The sequence below is a fragment of the Hemiscyllium ocellatum genome, chromosome 3, assembly GCF_020745735.1.
Source record: "Hemiscyllium ocellatum isolate sHemOce1 chromosome 3, sHemOce1.pat.X.cur, whole genome shotgun sequence".
Taxonomy (NCBI): domain Eukaryota; kingdom Metazoa; phylum Chordata; class Chondrichthyes; order Orectolobiformes; family Hemiscylliidae; genus Hemiscyllium; species Hemiscyllium ocellatum.
The window spans coordinates 20,119,159-20,140,105 of NC_083403.1; the positions used below are offsets into that span (position 1 = coordinate 20,119,159).

General features: G+C 43.8%; 1 protein-coding gene across 3 annotated transcripts in view; it reads left to right on the forward strand.

Moving 5' to 3' along the window:
* acoxl (acyl-CoA oxidase-like) overlaps positions 1-20,947 on the forward strand; it is a 417,467-nt gene that overhangs the window by 269,620 nt on the left and 126,900 nt on the right. For all 3 annotated transcript variants that reach the window (XM_060848850.1, XM_060848867.1, XM_060848859.1), the window contains one exon: positions 9,780-9,869. In XM_060848850.1, the coding sequence (XP_060704833.1) occupies positions 9,780-9,869 (90 nt within the window). The remainder of the gene's footprint in view (positions 1-9,779; positions 9,870-20,947) is intronic.

Here is a 20,947-nt window from a genome sequence, read left to right on the forward strand (position 1 = left end):
GGGAGGCACCTACTGGGCCCAGGTTTCAACAGCAGTATTGAACGAGTCAAACTTCCCAAGTAGTGGCATGATGCCGGAAATGCTTGTCCTAACTCAAGAATGACTGTTGCGAGTAAATGTCTTCAGGAGTGTTTTGTTTTTCTCTCACCACTACTGAGATAACTCCACAGAGGCTGGTATCCTATCACCAAGTCACCCTTTACTTACGCACACGTACAATACTTGACGTTGGTCCAGCATCTTCAGAGCCAGCCATCAGAGTAAACAGAACCTCCAGCATCCCTGTTAATATCTGTCAGCCAGGGCTCCCTAATTGGGGCTGTTAGCTGTGTCAGTCAGAGAAGTCACATTCTATAAGGTCCACCTGCTGACCTTGTTACAGTCACTAAATCACTATTTTGTGCTGAGCTCCTGATCCATCAGTTCATCATGTTTCTAAAACTTTATAAATGGTGAGCCAAAAAGCGCAAGCAAAAAGCACCTCTTCCCCTCTGCATTGACTTTCTACATCGCCTCCAAGTTCCCTGGACTATATATTCTCTCAGGCTGTGTCTCACTCTGGATGGAATCTCTCCCACCTGACTATGTGAAGCTTCCTGCTCCTAAAATGGTATTTAGCCTAGTGAATTGCTAACCCTGTTATTTTCCTCAACATGGCTTAAACACCCATAGTGCTATAAACAAGCTTTGGCCCAGATTAATTACAAGCATTGCTATATGGCACCTACAGCATTTTAGATATTTTCTAATCAAACTGTTTAGAGATATTCTAGCACACCCTTGGAGCAAGTGGGACTTGAACCTGGACCCCTGCTTCAAAGATGGGGACACTACCACTATGCCATAATAAGACAAATTCCATTCAAAATAACAAATCCTCATCAAAGTCACACAAAGGGCAGACTTAGCTGCATTTTCTCTTAAAGTGCATAATGTGCTTTTCTGAAACAATTGTTCATTTATTTAAAATAGACATTTGTGCATGCTTTGTCTCCTGATTCACTGGAAGATATTGATTGAGTCATAGCACTCAGCACCACATGAAATGGTAAAAATAAAATTCCAGTTACTAATCTGCAAAGAATTTCCTTTTACCACAGGATGCAACAAGGAGCCCGGCCCTCAGTAGCTGAGTATTCAATCGGGGCCTCATTAGCTTCCTGGAATTGCTTACCTTTCTGTGAGCACCTCGTATGACCTTTGACACCTTCTCTGCATTAAGTTTGTTCCCAGTTGGCAAATCAATGTCATGGCTGTCATTCTAACTCGTGATTATCACAAAAGTGTGTAGCTGATTGAACCGGTATTCTTGTTAATCAAGTTGCACAAGAAAGTGTCATTGAAGTAGCTGTTGCTGGGTGTAAATAGATTTTCTGCAGCATGAATATCGTGCAGAATTTTGTGTCTATTTCTGTCTCTCACACTCTCTCTTTCTCTGTCTCGCTCTTGCACTCCTCCACTCCATGCCCCCTCCAACCCCACCCACCCACTCTGATTGTAAGGAGGACTGTTCTGTGAGATGGCTTATGATTACAGCTAACTAAAGACCGGAGCTATTTTGTAATCGCTAATCCATTGGACAAGTCTCTAAGCATAATGTTTCCCTGAATATATTGAAGGGCATTAATCCACATTCTTGATGATTAACACTATTGATGGATAATCAAGACTCTGTAATACGTAGTGTGGCAATTGCTTCAATATAGGCCAAAAAACAAGTTCAATAGAAATATCAAATTTAACTTAATCTTCCTTGGCTTTATATAAGGTTTATATAGTTCCTTGAAAGTAGAATCACAGGTGGCTAGGATAGTGAAGAAGGCATTTGGTATGCTTTCCTTTATTGGTCAGAACATTGAGTATAAGAGTTAGGAAGTCATGTTGAGGCTGTACAGGACTGTACAGTGGTTAGGCCACTTTTGGAATATTGCTTGCAATTCTGGTCAACTTCGTATCGGAAAGATGTTGTGAAACTTGAAAGGGTTCAGAAAAGATTTACAAGGATGTTGCCAGGGTTGGAGGGTTTGAGCTATTGGGAGAGATTGAATAGGCTGGGGCTGTTTTCCCTGGAGTGTCGGAGGCTGAGGGGTAACCTTATAGAGGTTTATTAAATCGTTAGGGGGATGGATAGGGTAAATACACAAGGTCTTTTTCCTGGGATGGGGGACTCCAGAACTAGAGGGTATAGGTTTAGGATGAGAAGGGAAAGTTTAAGGTGGAAAGTTTAAGGGGGATACACGCAGCAAGTACTTCACACAGAGGGGGTGGGCGTTTGGAACGCGTTGCCAGGAGAGGTGGTAGAGGCAGGCACGGAAGATTCATTTAAGATGTGTCTGGACAGATGCATGAATAGATGGAGAGCAGAGGGATACAAATGCTTAAGAATTGACCGACAGGTTTAGACAGTACATTTGGATCGGCTCAGGCTTGGAGGTCCAAAGGGCCTGTTCCTGGGCTGTAAATTTTCTTTGTTCTTTATATAAAAGAGACCTAAGAGACAACCTTTTCACACAGTGGGTGGTACGTGTATGGAATGAGCTGCCAGAGGAAGTGGCAGAGGTTGGTACAATTGCAATATTTAAAAGGCATTTGGATGGGTATACGAATAGGAGGAGTTTAGAGGGATATGGGCCGGGTGCTGGAAAATGGGACTAGATTGGGTTGGGATATCTGGTCGACATCGACGAGTTGGACTGAAGGGTCTGTTTCCATGCTGTACATCTCTATGACTCTGAAAGCAAAATGCTGTGGAAGCTGAAAATCTGAACTATAACAGAAAATGCAGGAGAAATGTAGAAGGTTTGGCTGCATCTGTGGGGAGAGAGAAAAACAGAAGAGTCATATTGGACTCAAAACAATAACTCTACTTCCTTTAGCACAGATACTGTCAAACGTGCTGAGTTTCTGCAGCACTTTCTGTGTTTATTTTTTTCTTGGCTCAGCTCAGTTTGCTTTCACTAAACTGTGACGATGTGATGTCGTGCACCAGGCTTTGTCACGTGAAAATCCAAGCAGATAATGAAACTGGTAGCTGATTGGAATAAAAATAATGAGGGGTGAATTTCTACAGGACAAGCTGTATAAACTTTACAGAAGCTGGCGTAGTCCTGTTTGGGTTATTTTCAGGATTTTTTATCACTCTTTTCTCAAGACAAGGGGTAAGGAACATTCCAATCTCCTAGCCCCCCTACTCCTACACATTCACTGTACTTTTTATAGGTATATTTGAATTGATTTCAAATTCTAAGGAAACATATGTCTTATGTAACTAACCACAGAACTCAGTTGTTGTTTACCCTCCTATTATCGTACTTGGCCTTGTGTGGAAGTCTTCAATTTTGCATCCAGCTTCTCCTAAAATTCTTCTGCAGCCTGCTTTAACTTCTTTACATTAGAACTCTTCTACTTTATAAATCTGTTTTTTGCCATGACAGTGGTGTCTTGGATTAATATAATGCCTTAAAGTAGCAAAACGTATCAGTGCACTTCACACAAACATTACCAAATACGGAACCAAGCCATGAGAGGAAGATATTAGGACAAAAGTCTTGTCCAATAGATAGGTCTTAAAGGTGATGAGAGTGGCGTGCCAGATGGAGAGGCTTAGGGAGGAAATTCTGGAGTTATGCAACTGCATTTTAAAGTGGATGGAGATGCGGATTGTTCACCACCCCAGATGGTAAGCAAAATACTACAGGTGCTCAAAACCTGAAACAAACACAGAGAATGCTGGAGAAACGTAGCAGGTCTGTCAGTATCTGTGGAGAGAGAAACCGTTACATTTTGTAGTTCAGTATGACTCTTCAGAACTGACAAGGTATTAGAAAATAGGCTCTTTGTTAAGGAGGGGCAAAAGGGCTGATAGTGCAGGGGCCTCGTGCAGATGACATAGATTGTGTATAGTGGAGAAAAAAAATGAGTATAAATTAGGATGTGAAAAGGAAATAAGTGCCAAATAAACAAAATCTAAACATGACACAGCTGAAGGGAGGTGGGGGGGAAGAGTGTGCAAAGAATGTAAGAAAAATGGAGAACTGACATAATGCAATCAGTTTATGAAGTTATTGAATTCAACATTGAGAGTCGAGATTATAGCATTCCCAAGCGGAAAATGAGGTGTTCTCCTTGACGAACCATTGTGCTTTTTTGGAAGATTACAGCAAGCCCAGGACAGAAATGTTCAAAGAAGAGCAAGCAGCTTTATTATAATGGCAAGCACCTGCGAAGTGAGGCTCATTCTTATGGACAGAGCAGAGGTGTTCTGCAAAGTGATCATTGAGTCTACGTTTGCTCTCGTTAGTGTGAAAGAGACCTCAGTGTGAGTAGCAGATTTAGTAAATTAGATTGTAACACAGTAGACCAGTGAGACGCTGTGTTTGGTGCTTGGACAGTGAGAAAGGTTGACGTAAAAGGGCAAGTATTACTTCTGCAATTTGCATGGGAAGGTACCATAGGGGAATGAGGAAGCATTACGAGGGATTGAGAAGTGGACCAGTGTGTCACAGAGGGAATGGTCTCTGTGGGATTCTGACAACGGAGGGGCAGGGAAGATGTGTTTGATGGTGGAATCCTGCTGGACGTGGTGCAGAAGGCCGGTTTGAATACAGAAACTAATGGTGGCATCATCAGAACAGATGTGATGGAGAAACTGTGAGAATGGAATGGAATTCCCTTGGGTTGGGCCAAGGATGAGAATGCTAATGATTGTCATATGCTGAGTAAAGTGGCGTCCCTTTTGTTCAAGCTGGTTTCTTGTGTCCTAGTTCTGATGAGTGCAAGACATGGAGTTGCTACTTTTTGTCTCCGTTAAGCAATTGTTTCTAAACAAACAGTTGAACTAGGAGCAGAAGTAGGCCATTTGCCACCCACGGTAAAAACAATGACTGCATATGCTGGAGCTGAAAATGTGTTGCTGGAAAAGCGCAGCAGGTCAAGCAGCATCCAAGGAACAGGAAATTCGATGTTTCGGGCATAAGCCCTTCATCAGGAATACAGGCAGAGTATGCTGGAAACCAGATTCTGGATTAGTGGTGCTGGAAGAGCTCAGCAGTTCAGGCAGCATCCGAGGAGCAGTAAAATCGACGTTTCAGAAAAAAGCCCTTCATCCGGAATACAGGCAGAGAGCCTGAAGGGTGGAGAGATAAGTGAGAGAAGGGTGGGGGTGGGGAGAAAGTAGCATAGAGTAAAATAGCTGAGTGGGGGAGGGGATGAAGGTGATAGGTTGGGAGTGGAGGGGGGAAGTGGATAGGTGGGAAAGAAGATAGGCAGGAAGGACAAGTCATGGGGACAGTGCTGAGCTGGAAGTTGGGAACTGCGGTGAGGTGGGTGAAGGGGAAATGAGGAAACTGTTGAAGTCCACATTGATGCCCTGGTGTTGAAGTGTTCCAAATCAGAAGATGAGGCATTCTTCCTCCAGGCGTCTGGTGGTGAGGGAGCGGCCGTGACGGAGGCCCAGGACCTCCATGTCCTTGGCAGAGTGGGAGGGAGAATTGAAATGTTGGGCCACAGGGCGGTGTGGTTGATTGGTGCAGGTGTCCCAGAGATGTTCCCTAAAGCGCTCTGCTAGGAGGCGTCCAGTTTCCCCAATGTAGAGGAGACCGCATTGGGAGCAACAGATACAATAAATGATATTGGTGGATGTGCAGGTAGAACTTTGATGGATGTGGAAGGCTCCTTTAGGGCCTTGGATGGAGGTGAGGGAGGAGGTGTGGGCGCAAGTTTTGCAATTCCTGCGGTGGCAGGGGAAGGTGCCAGGATGAGAGGGTGGGTTGAAGGGGAGCGTGGACCTGACCAGGTAGTCACGGAGGGATCGGTCTTTGCGGAAAGCGGAAAGGGGTGGGGAGGGAAATAGATCCCTGGTGGTGGGGTCTGTTTGGAGGTGGTGGAAATGTCGGCAGATGATTTGGTTTATGCGAAGGTTGGTAGGGTGGAAGGTGAGCACCAGGGGCATTCTGTCCTTGTTAAAGTTGGAGGGGTGGGGTCTGAGGGCGGAGGTGCGGGATGTGGACGAGATTTGTTGCAGGGCATCTTTAACCATGTGGGAAGGGAAATTGCGGTCTCTAAAGAAGGAGGCCATCTGGTGTGTTCTGTGGTGGAACTGGTCCTCCTGGGAACAGATACGGCAGAGGCAGAGGAATTGGGAATACGGGATGGCATTTTTGCAGGAGGTGGGGTGGGAAGAGGTGTAATCCATGTAGCTGTAGGAGTCAGTGGGTTGGAAAAATTGTCGGTCATCATTAATGGAGATGGAGAGGTCCAGGAAGGGGAGAGAGGTGTCAGAGATGGTCCAGGTAAATTTTAGGTCAGGGTGGAATGTGTTGGTGAAGTTGATGAATTGCTCAACCTCCACGCGGGAGCACGAGGTGGTGCCAATGCAGTCATCAATGTAGCGGAGGAAGAGGTGGGAGTGGTGCCGGTGTAATTACGGAAGATCGACTGTTCTATGTAGCCAACAACGAGACATACGGGTGCCCATGGCTACCCCTTTGGTCTGGAGGAAGTGGGAGGATTCAAAGGAGAAATTGTTAAGTGTGAAGACCAATTCGGCCAAGCGAATGAGAGTGTCGGTGGATGGGTACTGTTGGGGATGTCGGGAGAGGAAGAAACGGAGGACTTGGAGGTGCTGGTCATGGCGGATGGAGGTGTAGAGGGATTGGATATCCATGGTGAAGATGAGGCGTTGGGGGCCGGGGAAGCTGAAGTCTTGGAGGAGGTGGAGGGCGTGGGTGGTGTCTCGAATGTATGTGGGGAGTTCCTGGACTAGGGGGGGATAGGATAGTGTTGAGGTAGGTAGAGATGAGTTCAGTGGGGCAGGAGCATGCAGAGACAATGGGTCGGCCAGGGTGGTCAGGCTTGTGGATCTTGGGAAGGAGGTAGAACCGGGCAGTGCGGGGTTCCCAGACTATTAGGTTGGAAGCTGTGGGTGGGAGATCTCCTGAGGTGATGAGGTTCTGTATGGTCTGGGAGATGATGGTTTGGTGATGGGGGGTGGGGTCATGATCAAGGGGGCGGTAGGAAGAGGTGTCCATGGTAGTCTGGCGCACTGACCTCTACACCGCTGAAGCCAAACGCCAACTCGAGGACATGGAGGTCCTGGGCCTCCTTCACCACTGCTCCCTCACCACCAGACGCCTGGAGGAAGAACGCCTCATCTTCCACCTTGGAACACTTCAACCCCAGGGCATTAATGTGGACTTCAACAGTTTCCTCATTTCCCCTTCCCCCACCTCACCGCAGTTCCCAACTTCCAGCTCAGCACTGTCCCCATGACTTGTCCTACCTGCCTATCTTCTTTTCCACCTATCCACTCCACCCTCCCCCCCTAACCTATCACCTTTATCCCCTCCCCCACTCACCTATTGTACTCTATGCTACTTTCTCCCCACCCCCACCCTCCTCTCACTTATCTCTCCACCCTTCAGGCTCTCTGCCTGTATTCCTGATGAAGGGCTTTTGCCCGAAACGTCAATTTTACTGCTCCTCGGATGCTGCCTGAACTGTTGTGCTCTTCCAGCACCACTAATCCAGAATCCATTTGCCACTCAAACCTACTCCACCATTTACAAAGAAATCTCGATTATCCAGCATTCGATTATCCAAATTTCGGATTATCCGGACAAGTTCGCAAGATCCTGAAGCTCGGGCTAAACCATGGTATCCAGCATTTGATAATCCAAACATTCAATTATCCAAACAAAATACTCCCCACCCGTGTTGTTCAGATAATCAAGATTACTTTGTAATAAGGTCACGGCTGATCTTGTTTTGAATTCCACATTTTCATCTCTCCCCTTGTGAGTCAAAAGCCTGTTCACTTCTCTTTTAAAAATATTCAGTGACCTCATCTCCACCAACTTCTGATGCTGAGAATTTCAACATTTTCCTCATCTCTGTCCTAAAGGGACAAAACCATCTCTTTTTTTATTCATCCACGGGATCAGGGCATCGCTGGCTAGACCAGCATGTGTTGCCCATAAGACAGTTAAGAGTCAACGACATTACTGTGGGTCTGGAGTCACAGGTCAGCCAGACCAGCAATTTGCCTCCCTAAAGGGCATTAGTGAACCAGATGTGTTTTTCCAACAGTCACTACATGGTCATCATTACAACTCTTAATTCCAGATTTTCATTATATTCAGATTCCACTATCTACTGTGGCAGGATTTGAACTGGGTCCCCAGAGCATTATCTGAGACTGTGGATTAACAGTCCATCGATAATGCCACTTGGCCATCATGTCCCCTTGGACTCACTTTGAAAAGGGAACATCTTTTCCACATCCACCAACTAAAGAACATGTTCCTTGCAAACTACCTTTTAGTAGCTCTTATAAACTTCTTTGTGGTCTTTTGCTGAATAAAGAAAGGAGTCCATCTGCCCTCTAAGGTGTTGTGAAAGATTCCATGGCACTGTTTTGAAGACGAGGTGGCTCAGTGGTTAGCACTGCTGCCTCACAGCACCAGGGACCCAGGTTCAATTTCAGCCTCGGGCAACTGTCTGTGTGGCGTTTGCACATTCTCCGTATCTGTGTGGGTTTCCTCAGGGTGCTCCGGTTTCCTCCCACAGTCCAAAGATGTACAGGTCAGATGAATTGGCCATGCGAAATTGCCCCATAGTGTTAGGTGCGTTAGTCAGAGGGAAATGGGCCTGGGTGGGTTACTCTTCAGAGCGTTGGTGTGGATTTGTTGGGCGGAATGGCCTGTTTCCACACTGTAGGGGAATTGAATCTGATCTAATCAAAGATCAGAGAAGTTAGCCCAGTGTGCCATCCAACATGTATTTCTCAATCAATATTTCAAGAACAGATGATCTGTCTCTTATTACATTACTATTTACAGAAAGGATTTGAGATTGGGATGTCCTGGTGTCATGAATAGCTCCAAATAAATGCAGGTTGTTTCTTTAAACAGGTAAAAGGCTGACTGCCATACAAATAAAACTCATCATCAATTGCAGAGGAGGAAATTGACCTTGTGAAGGTGACAAAGCATAGACTGTGGTATCACCCTGAATGTCCCTTCCAGTACTCTGTAACATGTGCCACCTCTGTCATTACGTGGTTCAAATGAAGGGTTGTCACCAATCTTGCCTTGTCTATACTTTGTCTAGAGCCTGTCAAATGTCTAGTGCGTGTAGAGGATATATCCCTACAAAAGAGACATTGTTCTTAGTTAATAAGATGGTTTATGGTATGTAGCAATAAGAACAAATACTTTACTGGTCAGGCATATTTGTTATGACACTCAGTGCTATACATAATATATCGACTCCCTAAGAAGACATCGTTTCCGCAGACTGTATGGCTTCAACAGAATGGGTGGAGCTCAGTGAAGATTAACTCTTTCAGAAATATTGTACAACATAGACCTCTAGTTGTCTACCTGCTAATTTGGTCAAGTAGTGGTTTTTAATACAAAAATTTCTAAATAATCGGGACAGTTGCAACTTATAAAACAAAACACTGTTTGGCCTCCTAGACCTGTACTCCAGCTTAACAAAGTTTGACTAAAGCAACGCATCAGTCAAACAATAAAATTTCCCCGTTCTTTGGAAGACTGTTTCACTCAAAACATTGTGCTTTTCTTTCCACAAGTGCTGCCAGGCCTGCTGAGTTTCTCTCGCATTCTCTGTTATCCGTTCATCAATCCATGTTTTTGAGGTTCAGTTTGTTTCATAAAATCAGGAAGCATTTTTTTGTCTAATGTTGTCTAGTTTATTTAGCAAAGCTTGTCTTATTTCAATGTTATATGAATTGAAGTTGTTCAATTGCTTTGTTCCAGGGTTATATGATGGAGAACCGTATCCCTGGGCTGAAATGTGACTCTGATGTATTTGTAACCTTTGAGGGTGACAATGTTGTGATGCTACAGGTAAGATAATTTAAACACTGCTCCGTGTAGTATTCTGCCTTTACTGCTCGGTTACCTGAGCTTCCAGTTTTGACTTGTATTTTTCTGAAAACGAAATAAATCTCCGTAGACAGTTTTATTCCCAATTTGTGTTCTGATCAGTTGTACTAACAAATTGATAGGATTGCCCTTGGATTCTAAAGTTGGTCCTTCAACTTGTTGCTTTATTCTTTCACTGTCTTTGGTCTTCACTGTAGACTGATGCATGTAAACTGCTGTGGGCAGAATTAATTTAATTGTGGTGGAGATCGTTGCAGTAAAGTCAACACATTTTCCTTTGACACACTCATACAGGTTGCTTATTCTTCTTTGAATGATTGTTAGAGCTTTGAGGTTTCTTTAGAAATAAGAAGCATTTTTAATAGTTACCAACATAGAGATACATTTTACTATTGCCATAGAGATGCTGAATATCATTAGACCCAGCATTGTAATTGCTAATACAACATTAGAACAAGCAACATTTTTATACCTATTTCTCCCATTTACTATCTGCATAGGATAAGATATGTTCATTAATGAATTCTAAATTAATTGATTTTGTTTTGCTAATTTATTCTTGTCTCCTGAATGTGCTGACTCCCCCATGGAATGGGAATTTCTAAAAATGTGCTCTTTCATGCGATGTGGACATCACTGTCTGGGCCAGCATTTATTGCCCCTCCCTTCAGTGCCCTTGAAAATGTAGTGTTGAGCTGCCTTCTTGACCCACTGCAGTTCATGTGGTTGATACACATGACACACTGTTGTTAGGGAGAGATTTTCAGGATTTTAACCCAGTGACAGTGAAGGATTAGTGACAGATTCAAAATCAGGATGGTGTGCGCCCTGGACAGGACTTTGCAAGTGGTGGTGTTCATAAGTGTCTGTTGCATTTGTCCTGCTAGATAGTTGTGGATTCTGGATAATGCTGACAAAGGAGATTTGTTGTTGCATTGCATCTTGCAGATGGCACACATATACTCCTGTGGATCAGTGAATGTCTGTCTGTGGGATTCCATGCAGGTGGGCTGCTTTTTCCTGGAAAGTGGTGGAGGCTGGTACAATTGCAACATTTAAGAGGCATTTAGATGGGTATATGAATAGGAAAGGTTTGGAGGGACATGGGCCAGGTGTGGGCAGGTGGGACTAGATTGGGTTGTGATATCTGGTTAGCATGGACGGGTTGGACCGAAGGGTCTGTTTCCATGCTGTACATCTCTATGACTCTATGACATTGAGCTTCTTGAGTGCTGCTTGAGTTACACTCATCCAGGCAACTGGAGAGTATCTAACATACTCCAGTTAGTGGACAGGCTTTGATTAGCCAGTATTTGCATTTCTTATTGCAGAATACCCGCCTCTGACTAGCACTTGCAGCCACAGTCACGCCAGAATTTGATCTAGAACTCCAGCAGCTGTCGTCCCACAGTCTCTTCAGAGATGTCAGTGAGTTAAAGAGATGCCAGTCATTGACAAGCAGGATTCACCTCCCTGCCTGGGTCTTTGGTCCTGGCCATCTGAACAGCCTCTGCCATATTACCTGCTCGAAGTACAGTTCTCCCTGAGGAGGTAATGTTGGTTTCTTGTTGGTCCTCAAACCCCTGACACTTTCAGAAAATACACCCTTGCCCCCAGATTTTACTCCGGCTCTTGTTCTTGGGGTTCCGGCACAATGGTGCTGGAAACCTTCAGGGTGGGAAACCTGCTTCATAAGGCCTGTGTATATTAAGGAAGAGTGAGAGAGATCCACGGTGGGTCCCCACTCACAGGGTTGGGAGTAGCCAAATGCAGAATTAGTGCTACAGTGGTCTGGAGAGGGTAAATGAGATGTAATGATTATTTCCAATAAGAAAGAATTGGACGTGGTGCTTATACAGGTCAGTGTGTTTGAATTTGTTCTATGAGCAGTGTTCTAAAGGCATTTACTTTGTGGATTTAGCTTGTCTTGCCTACTTTAAGCATCTGAGTTTCCCAAAGCTGGGGAAACGTGGCCATCTGTGGTAAAAATGAAGGAACACAGCTATAATATAATTGAGTTACTAAACATAAGCAGATTGGTCCCCATTCATAGAGTCATAGAGAGGAACAACACGGGAACAGACCCTTCGGTCCAACCCGTCCATGCCGATATCCTAACCCAATCTAGTTCCATTTGCCAGGACTTAGCCCATATCCCTCTAAATCCTTCCTATTCATATTCCCATCCAGATGCCTTTTAAACGCTGTAATTGTACCACCCTCCACTCCTTCCTCTGGCAGCTCATTCCATACATGCACCATGCTGTGCGTGTAAAAGTGGCCTGTTAGGTCCCTTTGAAATCTTTCCCCTCTCACCCTAAACCTATGCCCTGTAGTTCTGGAGTCCCCCACCACAGGGAAAAAACTTTGTCTATTTGCCCTATCCATGCCTCTCATGATTTTATAACATCCGTAAGGTCACCCCTCAGCCTCTGGCGTTCCAGGGAAAGCAGACCCATCCTTTTCAGCCTCTCCCAATAGCTCAAATTTTCCAACCCTGACAACATCCTTGTAAATCTTTTCTGGACCTTTTCATGTTTCATAACATTCTTCTGATAGGAAGGAGACCAGAATTGGATGCAATATTCCTAAGTTCTGTACAGCCGCAACATGACCTCCCAACTCCCATGACCAATAAAGGAAAGCATACCAAACGCCTTCTTCACTATCCTATCTACCTGCGATTCTACTTTCAATGAGCTATGAACCTGCACTCCAAGGTCTCTTTGTTCAGCAACACGCCCTAGGACCTTACCATGAAGTGTATAAGTCCTGCTAAGATTTGCTTTTCCAAAATGCAGCACATCGCATTTATCTAAATTAACATCCGTCTGCCACTCCTCAACCCACTGGCCCATCTGATCAAGATCCTGTTGTAATCTGAGGTAACCTTCTTGACTGTCCACTACACCTCCAATTTTGGTGTCATCTGCAAACTTATTAACTGTACCTCCTATGTTCACATCCACATCATTTGTGTAAATGAGGAAAAGCAGTGGACCCAGCATCAATCCTTGTGGCACTCCACTGGTCACAGGCCTCCAGTCTGAAAAACAACCCTCCACCACCACCCTCTGTCTTCTACCTTTGAGCCAGTTCTGTATCCAAATGGCTCGTTCTCCCTGTATTCCATAAGATATAACCTTGTTTACCAGTCTCCCATGAGGAACCGTGTTGAAAGCCTTACTGAAGTCCATATAGATCACATCTACCTCTCTGCCCTCATCAATCCTCTTTGTTACTTGTTCAAAAAACACAATCAAATTCGTGAGACATGATTTCCCACACGCAAAGCCATGCTGACTGGTTCCAGCTGAAAAAATTTGCATTTCAATCTCTGGCATGATTCCATCCCATCTGTTGTTGGGAGTTAAAATTCAGCCTATTGTTTCAGTAGGAAGTGGAGTTTCAAAACATATGCTGACTGTGAATTTAATCAGAAATAAATACATCTTTGTAAAGAAGCCTATAGAATATTAATTAATTGGCATCAATCTCTGCAACATCCTACTGCAACGAACAGTTGTGAAGTAGCAGTCTTGTTAACTATCTGGAAAATATTGAATTTGAAACACAATGTGACAACATTACAGAGTTGCAAATGAAAGTTTTAATACGTGAGCCATTTCGACAGAAAAAAAACCTCACATTTATACAAGGTACTTCATAGTCAGTTAAGTACTTTTGAAAAGTATTCTGTTGTTTTAATGTCCGAATGGGGCAAGCAATTTGCACACAACCAGGACCCTCACAGAAAAATGTAAATGATGATTGCCATATGATCTGCTGTTGATATATTGGCTGAGGAATAAATATTGTCCAAAAGAACATCCATCTTTAAGAACGTCCATGGCATCTTTAAGTAAGCATGTTATCACTTCTAGATCTACATGTATCTTTCTCCCATGTTCGATACTTCGATTTGGATTTTTGCTCCCAGCCACAGCACTAAAATGGTCCTCATGAAAATCATGTGTTTAATTATATGTTATCGTGACTGTGATAAACTATCCGTCCTCATTCTTTTTGACCTACCTGTAGCTTTTAATGAAGTTGGTCACTCTACCCTCTATCCTCCTTCCTCGAACTGGATGGGACATTCTTATTCAGCTTGAAGAAGCCAGAGAGTCACCTGCTTCTTTGCCCTCACTGTTAGCACTTTAGAATATACGGTAGCCCAGTGGTTAACACTGCTGTCTCACAGAGCCAGGGACCCAGATTCAGTTCCACCCTCAGGTGACTGTCCGTGTGGAGTGTGCACATTCTCTCAGTGTCTGTGGGAGTTTCTTCTAGGTGCTCTGGTTTTGTCCCACAAGTCCAAAGAAGTGCAGGCATGTGGATTGTGCAGTAGTGGTGCTGGAAAAGCACAGCAGTTCAGGCAGCATCCGAGGATCAGGAAAATCGGCGTTTTGGACAAAAGCCCTTCAACAGGAATACAGGCAGAGTGCCTGAAGGGTGGAAAGATAAATGAGAGGAGGGCGGGAGTGGGAGTACAATAGGTGAGTGGGGTGGAGATGAAGGTGATAAGTCAGGGAGGAGGGTGGGGAAGGTAGCAAAGAGTACAATGAGTGGATGGGGGTGGGATGAAGGTGATAGGTCAGAGAGGAGGGTGGAGTGGATAGGTAGAAAAGAAGATAGGAGGGTAGGACAAGTCATGGGGACAGTGCTGAGCTGGAAGTTTGGAACTGGGGTGAGGTGGGGGAAGAAGAGATGAGGAAGCAAATGTGGCAATGGTAGCAAGTCTGTTTCAGGACATATTGAAGAGCTTCAGGGTAGAGGAAATGACCTGGGAGTTGCAGTGGGAGAGGGACTCCCTGAGATTCTTGTAGAAAGAGGAGGAAAACTTCTTCAAGGCAGGCATCTTTGCAAGAGGATTCGCAATAGGGTTAAAATATCTAGGTATGGATTGGCCATGCTAAATTGCCCCATAGTGACCAGTAGGTTAGGTGGATTAGCCATGGAGAATGCAAGGTTACTGGAATGGGGTTGGTCTGGCTGGGATGCTCTTTGGAGAGTCAGTGTGGACTCAATGGGCCTAATGGCCTGCTTCCACACTGTAGGGATTCCACAATTTAGTGTCAAATTTTGTTTGATTATTATTCTTCAAATGCTATGGACAATGTTCTTTTCTAAAGATGCCATCAAATTGATGCTGTTCACCTGAGAGGATTTAATGTTTCATCTTCGATAGTGCAACACTCACCAAGTGTTGCACTGGAATACCTGTATGGATTAGGTGCAGATGTGTTTGGAGTTGAACTCATTATCTACTGGTTCAGACAAAATTCTGCCTATAAAACTTGTTTCAGTCGCAGATGTTGTACTAATTTGTCTTTCCTTTGCCTTGTATAACCTGTTTACTCTGCTTGTGAAAGACTCTGCAGGGTATTTTAATACCTCTCATCAGCTCCCTCTCAAGCTAGAACACTTCACCAGTTTTGTCCTTGCACAAACTTTTAATGTTCCCAGTGAATCAGAAATACCATGTGGCATTTCTTACCATGATACGCTGATGTATTCACAGATGATTTGCTATTTGAAAACTGAGAACAAATCATTAAGTCTCTCTAATGTGGTACGTTGGGCAATAGTTTGTTTGCACAACAAAATCCCATCCCTTTCCACACTTACACTGTGTGCAGTGCGGTTTCTTGTCTGACTGTGAAAAGGCGATAGTATTAGGCAATATTTTAATTAATTTTTTCATAGGATGTGGGATGATGACTACCATTTGCCACCCATCCCTTAATTGCCCTTGAGAATGTGATGCTGAGCTGCTTTCTTGAACTGCTGCAGTACTCTTGGTGCAGCACTTGGTGTTTTTAGAATAGAATTTTGTTTGGGCTGAGTTCAAAATAAAAGGGAAGATAGCAGACAGACACTCATCTGAAAATCTCCAAATGACGCAGGAACGGCACGGTGGCACAGTTGGGCGGCACGGTGGCACAGTGGTTAGCACTGCTGCCTCACAGCACCTGAGACCCGGGTTCAGTTCCTGACTCAGGCGACCGACTGTGTGGAGTTTGCACGTTCTCCCCGTGTCTGCGTGGGTTTCCTCCGGGTGCTCCGGTTTCCTCCCACAGTCCAAAGATGTGCGGGTCAGATGAATTGGCCATGCTAACTTGCCCGTAGTGTTAGGTAAGGGGTAAATGTAGGGGTATGGGTGGGTTGCGCTTTGGCGGGTCGGTGTGGACTTGTTGGGCCGAAGGGCCTGTTTCCACACTGTAAGTAATCTAATCTAATCTAATCTAAAATTCAATTGTGGGGACAGCTAATCAGTGAAATGTCAATCTCCCCTCAGCAGAATCACAGAATTGTTTGTGTGCAAAAGAGGCCATTTGGCCCTTGTTACTATACTGGCTTTCCAAAGGACTAAGTGTCATGCCACCTTTCCCCATATAACCCTGTACATTGTCAATTTAAATAATTATCTAATGTCGAAGTAGAAACAGAAAAAGTAAATCTGCTGTCGAGGGCTGCCAGCCTCCAAAACGCTGGGCTGAGATAGAGTATCAAACATGTCATCAAAGTTCAAAGAATTGGAGGAAAGGATTTTAACTACCCAAATACTAATTGGAGTAGTTTTAGGATGCAAGGTATGGAGGCAGCAAAGTTCTTAAATTGCAACCAGGGGAATTTTTTTCAGCCAATACAAACTTTACAGATTCTCTCTGGTCAACAAGGGAGGGAGTAAAAGCAAATTACTGCGGATGCTGGAACCTGAAACCAAAAGAGAAAATACTGGAAAATCTCAGCAGGTCTGGCAGCATCTGTAAGGAGAGAAAAGAGCTGATGTTTTGAGTCTAACTGACCCTTTGTCAAAGCTAAAAAAAGGGGAGAAATAGGGAGGTATTTATACGAGGCTGAGAGAAAGTGAGTCATGGCTCCAGAAGCAAAGGTAGCAATAAAGAGATGATAATGACAGTGAATAGAGAGATTATAGGGAGATTAGGAGCTGTGAATGACCAAGGCGGAAGCCGGTGCTATGTGACAAAATATGTCGGGGATGGGGGGGATGGGTGAAGCAGAGGCAAAATGGAAAACAGGGGAGAAGGGTAGCAAAGGGGGAAGAGGAGAGGAAAAGGGTGATGAGAGAGTGGGGAGCGAGAGAGAGAGAGACAATTAAGAAATAAGCGGTACAGAGCAGTGAAAAAGAAATAAAAAAGGTAAATAAAATAAATGACATGGTGACTCAGCGGGGCGACATGGTGGCTCAGTGGTTAGCATTAGCACTGCTGCCTCACAGCACCAGGGTCCCAAGTTTGATTCCAGCCTCGGGCGACTGCCAGTGTGGAGTTTGCACATTCTCCCCGTGTCTGCGTGGGTTTCCTCCGGGTGCTCCGGTTTCCTCCCACAGTCCAAAGATGTGCAGGTCAGGTGAATTGGCCATGCTAAATTGCCACATAGTGTTAGGTATATTAGTCAGAGGGAAATGGGTCTGGGTGGGTTGCTCTTCAGAGGGTCGGTGTAGACTGGTTGGGCCGAAGGGCCCGTTTCCACACTGTAGGGAATCTAATCAATCTAATCAAAATTATCTGGGAGTAATTCTGGACCTAATATTTGGAAATGAGGCAGTGCAGGAGGAAGGATATATCAGTAGGGGAGTATTTTAGAGATAGTGATCATAACTCAGCCTTTGAATAATTATGGAAAAGCATCAGAATGAACTGGCAATAAATGTTCTGAAGACTGATTTTGCTTAGATCTGATATGATTTCACCCAGTGGACAAGCACCAGTTACTTGCAGCTAAAACTGTCCAAGCAATGGGAGGCAATCAAATAGGAAGTAGTGAGAGCACCGGGCGGATGTGTTCCTATAAAACAAAGGGTGGGACCAACAGCACAGAACACTGATGTCAATGGACATAGAGGTTAGGATTAAGGAAAAAAAAGATTATGCCAGATACAGATGGCTCAATATGACAGAGTTTCCAGAGTATAAAATGTGCAGATTGCAACTTTAAAAGGAAACCAGGAAAGCTAAAAGAGTGTATGAGAGAAAAAAATGGTGGGAGGTATGAAGGAAGATCCAAATGGATTTTTAAAACATAAATAAAAAGCAGGTTTTTTTGTCAGCATGAAATCGCTGTAACGTGATTTATAAATTCGGGATCCTATTTCTAAAGCACGAATTTTTAAAACATGTATTGGCTATAACGCGATTACATCACCAACGCTTTAAGCACTGTTTCTAAAGCGTAATTTTTCTGTAATGCGGGGTTGCTGAAGAAAACAACCATCGCGTTGTGGAAGAATCGACTGGACAAGAAAATGACTTGGTAAAGAGTAGGGCTTGTAAGGAACCATATATGTGTACGTGTGTGTCTGGACACTGAAGACACAGGCACAGTCCTCAATAAATAATTTATGTCGATCTTCACAGATTATTGAAGAGGATGGCACAGATATTGACATCAAGTTGGAGGACTGTGAAATATCAGAATAAATTAACATAAATAGGCAGTACTAGCAAGTATTGCAGCTTTAAATGTGAATAAATCTGCAGGCCCAAATAAGAAGTATCCCAGGTTAATGTGGAAGGTGAGAGAGGAGATACCCAGCATTTTGGCAAACTTTTCAGATCCTCTCGGTCAAGGTGAGGGCCAGAGAAATGGAATGTTGCTCATGTTGTCCCATTATTAAAAAGGGGAGGAAGTGATGGTGCAGGAAATTACAGGAACTCAGTCTTACCTCAGTGGTGGCAAAGTTATTAGAAAATATTCTGAGCGACAGGATATGTCTGCACTTGAAGAGATATTACTTTGAAATAAACTTCTGTTGTCAATGTATGATTTGGAGATGCCAGTGTTGGACTGGGGTGTACAAAGTTAAAAATCACACAACACCAGGTTATAGTCCAACAGGTTTAATTGCAAGCATTAGCTTTCGGAGCGACGCTCCTTCATCAGGTAGTTGTTTATACTAATTTAAATTCTGTGGTTTCTAGGAGGTTAATGTTTTCCCGGTAATACCCAAGTTGAGCATCAGTAAGCAGGTTATTGGTCATTAAGTCTTGCTTAATAGCACTGCTAGCAACAATTTGATGATCAAGAGTAGACTGGTTAAGCAGTAATTAACCTGCTTGGGTTTGTTTTACTTTTCTGGGATGGGATATACCCAAGCAGGGCAGTTGGAGCAGTCAAATGGACCTTCTCTGGAGGAAAGGGTGGCTTTAGAAGTAGCCCAGAAGGGCCGAAGGATCAGACACACAAAGAATTTCCTAAACCATATGTAAATCACTAGCTGAATTCCATGTAAATTCAGTATCTTCCTTTTTTAACTTTCATTTCCCTCCCTGTGACCTGATACTAATGGAATAGAATCTCTGCTTCACTTTTGGGCTGTAAGTGTTTTAAAATCTTGTGTTATGTTTCTAGAATAGTGATAGAATATGGAACAGTGCAGCTCAGGAACAGGCCCTTTGGCCCATTATGTCTGCACAGATAATGATGTCAGTCAAAACAAATCCCATCTGTCTGCAAGTGGTCTGTATTCCTCTATTGCCTGCCTGTTGATGTGTCTATCTGAATGCTTCTTAAATGTTGCTCTCGTATCTGCTTCTACTGCCTTCCCTGGCAGAGCATTCTAGATACCTACCACCCTCTATGAAAAAAACTTTCCTCACACATCTCCTTTAAACATACCCCCTTCACCTCAAACCTATGTTCCCTTGCATTTGACATTTCCACCCTGGGAAAAAGACTCTGATTGTCTATACCTCTCATAATTTTATATCCTTCCATCAGGTTAACCCTCAGCCTCTGACTCCAGTGAAGACAATCCAAGTTTTTCCAACCTCTCATTACAACTAATAAACTCCAATCTAGGCAACATCCTGGTAAGCCTCATTGTCACCCTCTGCAAATAATGTGATGACCAGAACTGCACGTAATACTCCAAATGTGGCCTAATATAATTTTCCTACAGCTAAAATATGACTTGCCAACTTTTATACTCAGTGCCCTGACTAATGAAGGTAAACGTGCCTTATGCGTTTTTTACTACCTTATCCACTTGTATCACCACTTTCAGTGGAGCTATGGACTCACACCCCAAGGTATGTGCTCCTAAGGGTCTTGCTGTTTACAGTTTACTTTTCTTTAGGCATATGATTCCCAACATGCATCACCTCACAGTTATCTGAGTTAAACTTAGTCTGCCATTTCTCCATGGACTTTTCAACTGATCCATATCCTATTGTAGCCTTTGACAACCTTCCTGACAATCCACAGCTCCACCAATTTTTTTGTGTCATCTGCAACCTGATTAACCATGCCACCTACAATTTCATCCAATTCACTTGTATGTTACAAATAATAGAGGTCCCAGCACTGATCCTTGTGGAATACCACTGGTCACAGACCTCCAGTCAGAAAAACACTCCTCCACAAATATTCTCTGTCTTCTATGATCAAGCCAATTTTGTATCCAACTTACCAACTCACCATGGATCTCATGTGAGTTAATCTTCTGGACCAGCCTACCATGAGGGACCTTGTCAAATGCTTCAGTAAAGTCCATTGTCTACAAAAGTAGATAACATCCGTTGGTAGATAACATCCATTGCCCTACCCTCATCAAACATCTTCCTCACTTCCTCAAAAAATATAATCAAATTTGCAAGACTGGACATCCCCCAAATCAAGCCATGCTGATTATTCTTAGTATGTACATTATTTTCCAAATGCAAGTAAATCCTGACCCTAACGATCTTCTTCAATAATTTCCCTACCACCAATACAAGGCTTACCGGCCTATAATTACCTGCATTATCCCTGTTAAACTAAGAAAAAACAGTGGCTATTTTAGAATTAGAATTGGAATTAGAATCCCTACAGTGTAGAAACAGGCCCTTCGGCCCAACAAGTTCACACCGACACTCTGAAGAGTAACCCTGGCAGACCCATTCCCCTACTATTCTACATAATCCCAGACTAAGGATTTTTAGATTTTGCCTGTAGTTAAAGAAGATACGAAGGCCTCTGTCAAGGCTCCAGCAATCTCCTCCTTTGTGCCCCTCAGTATTCTTGGATAGTTA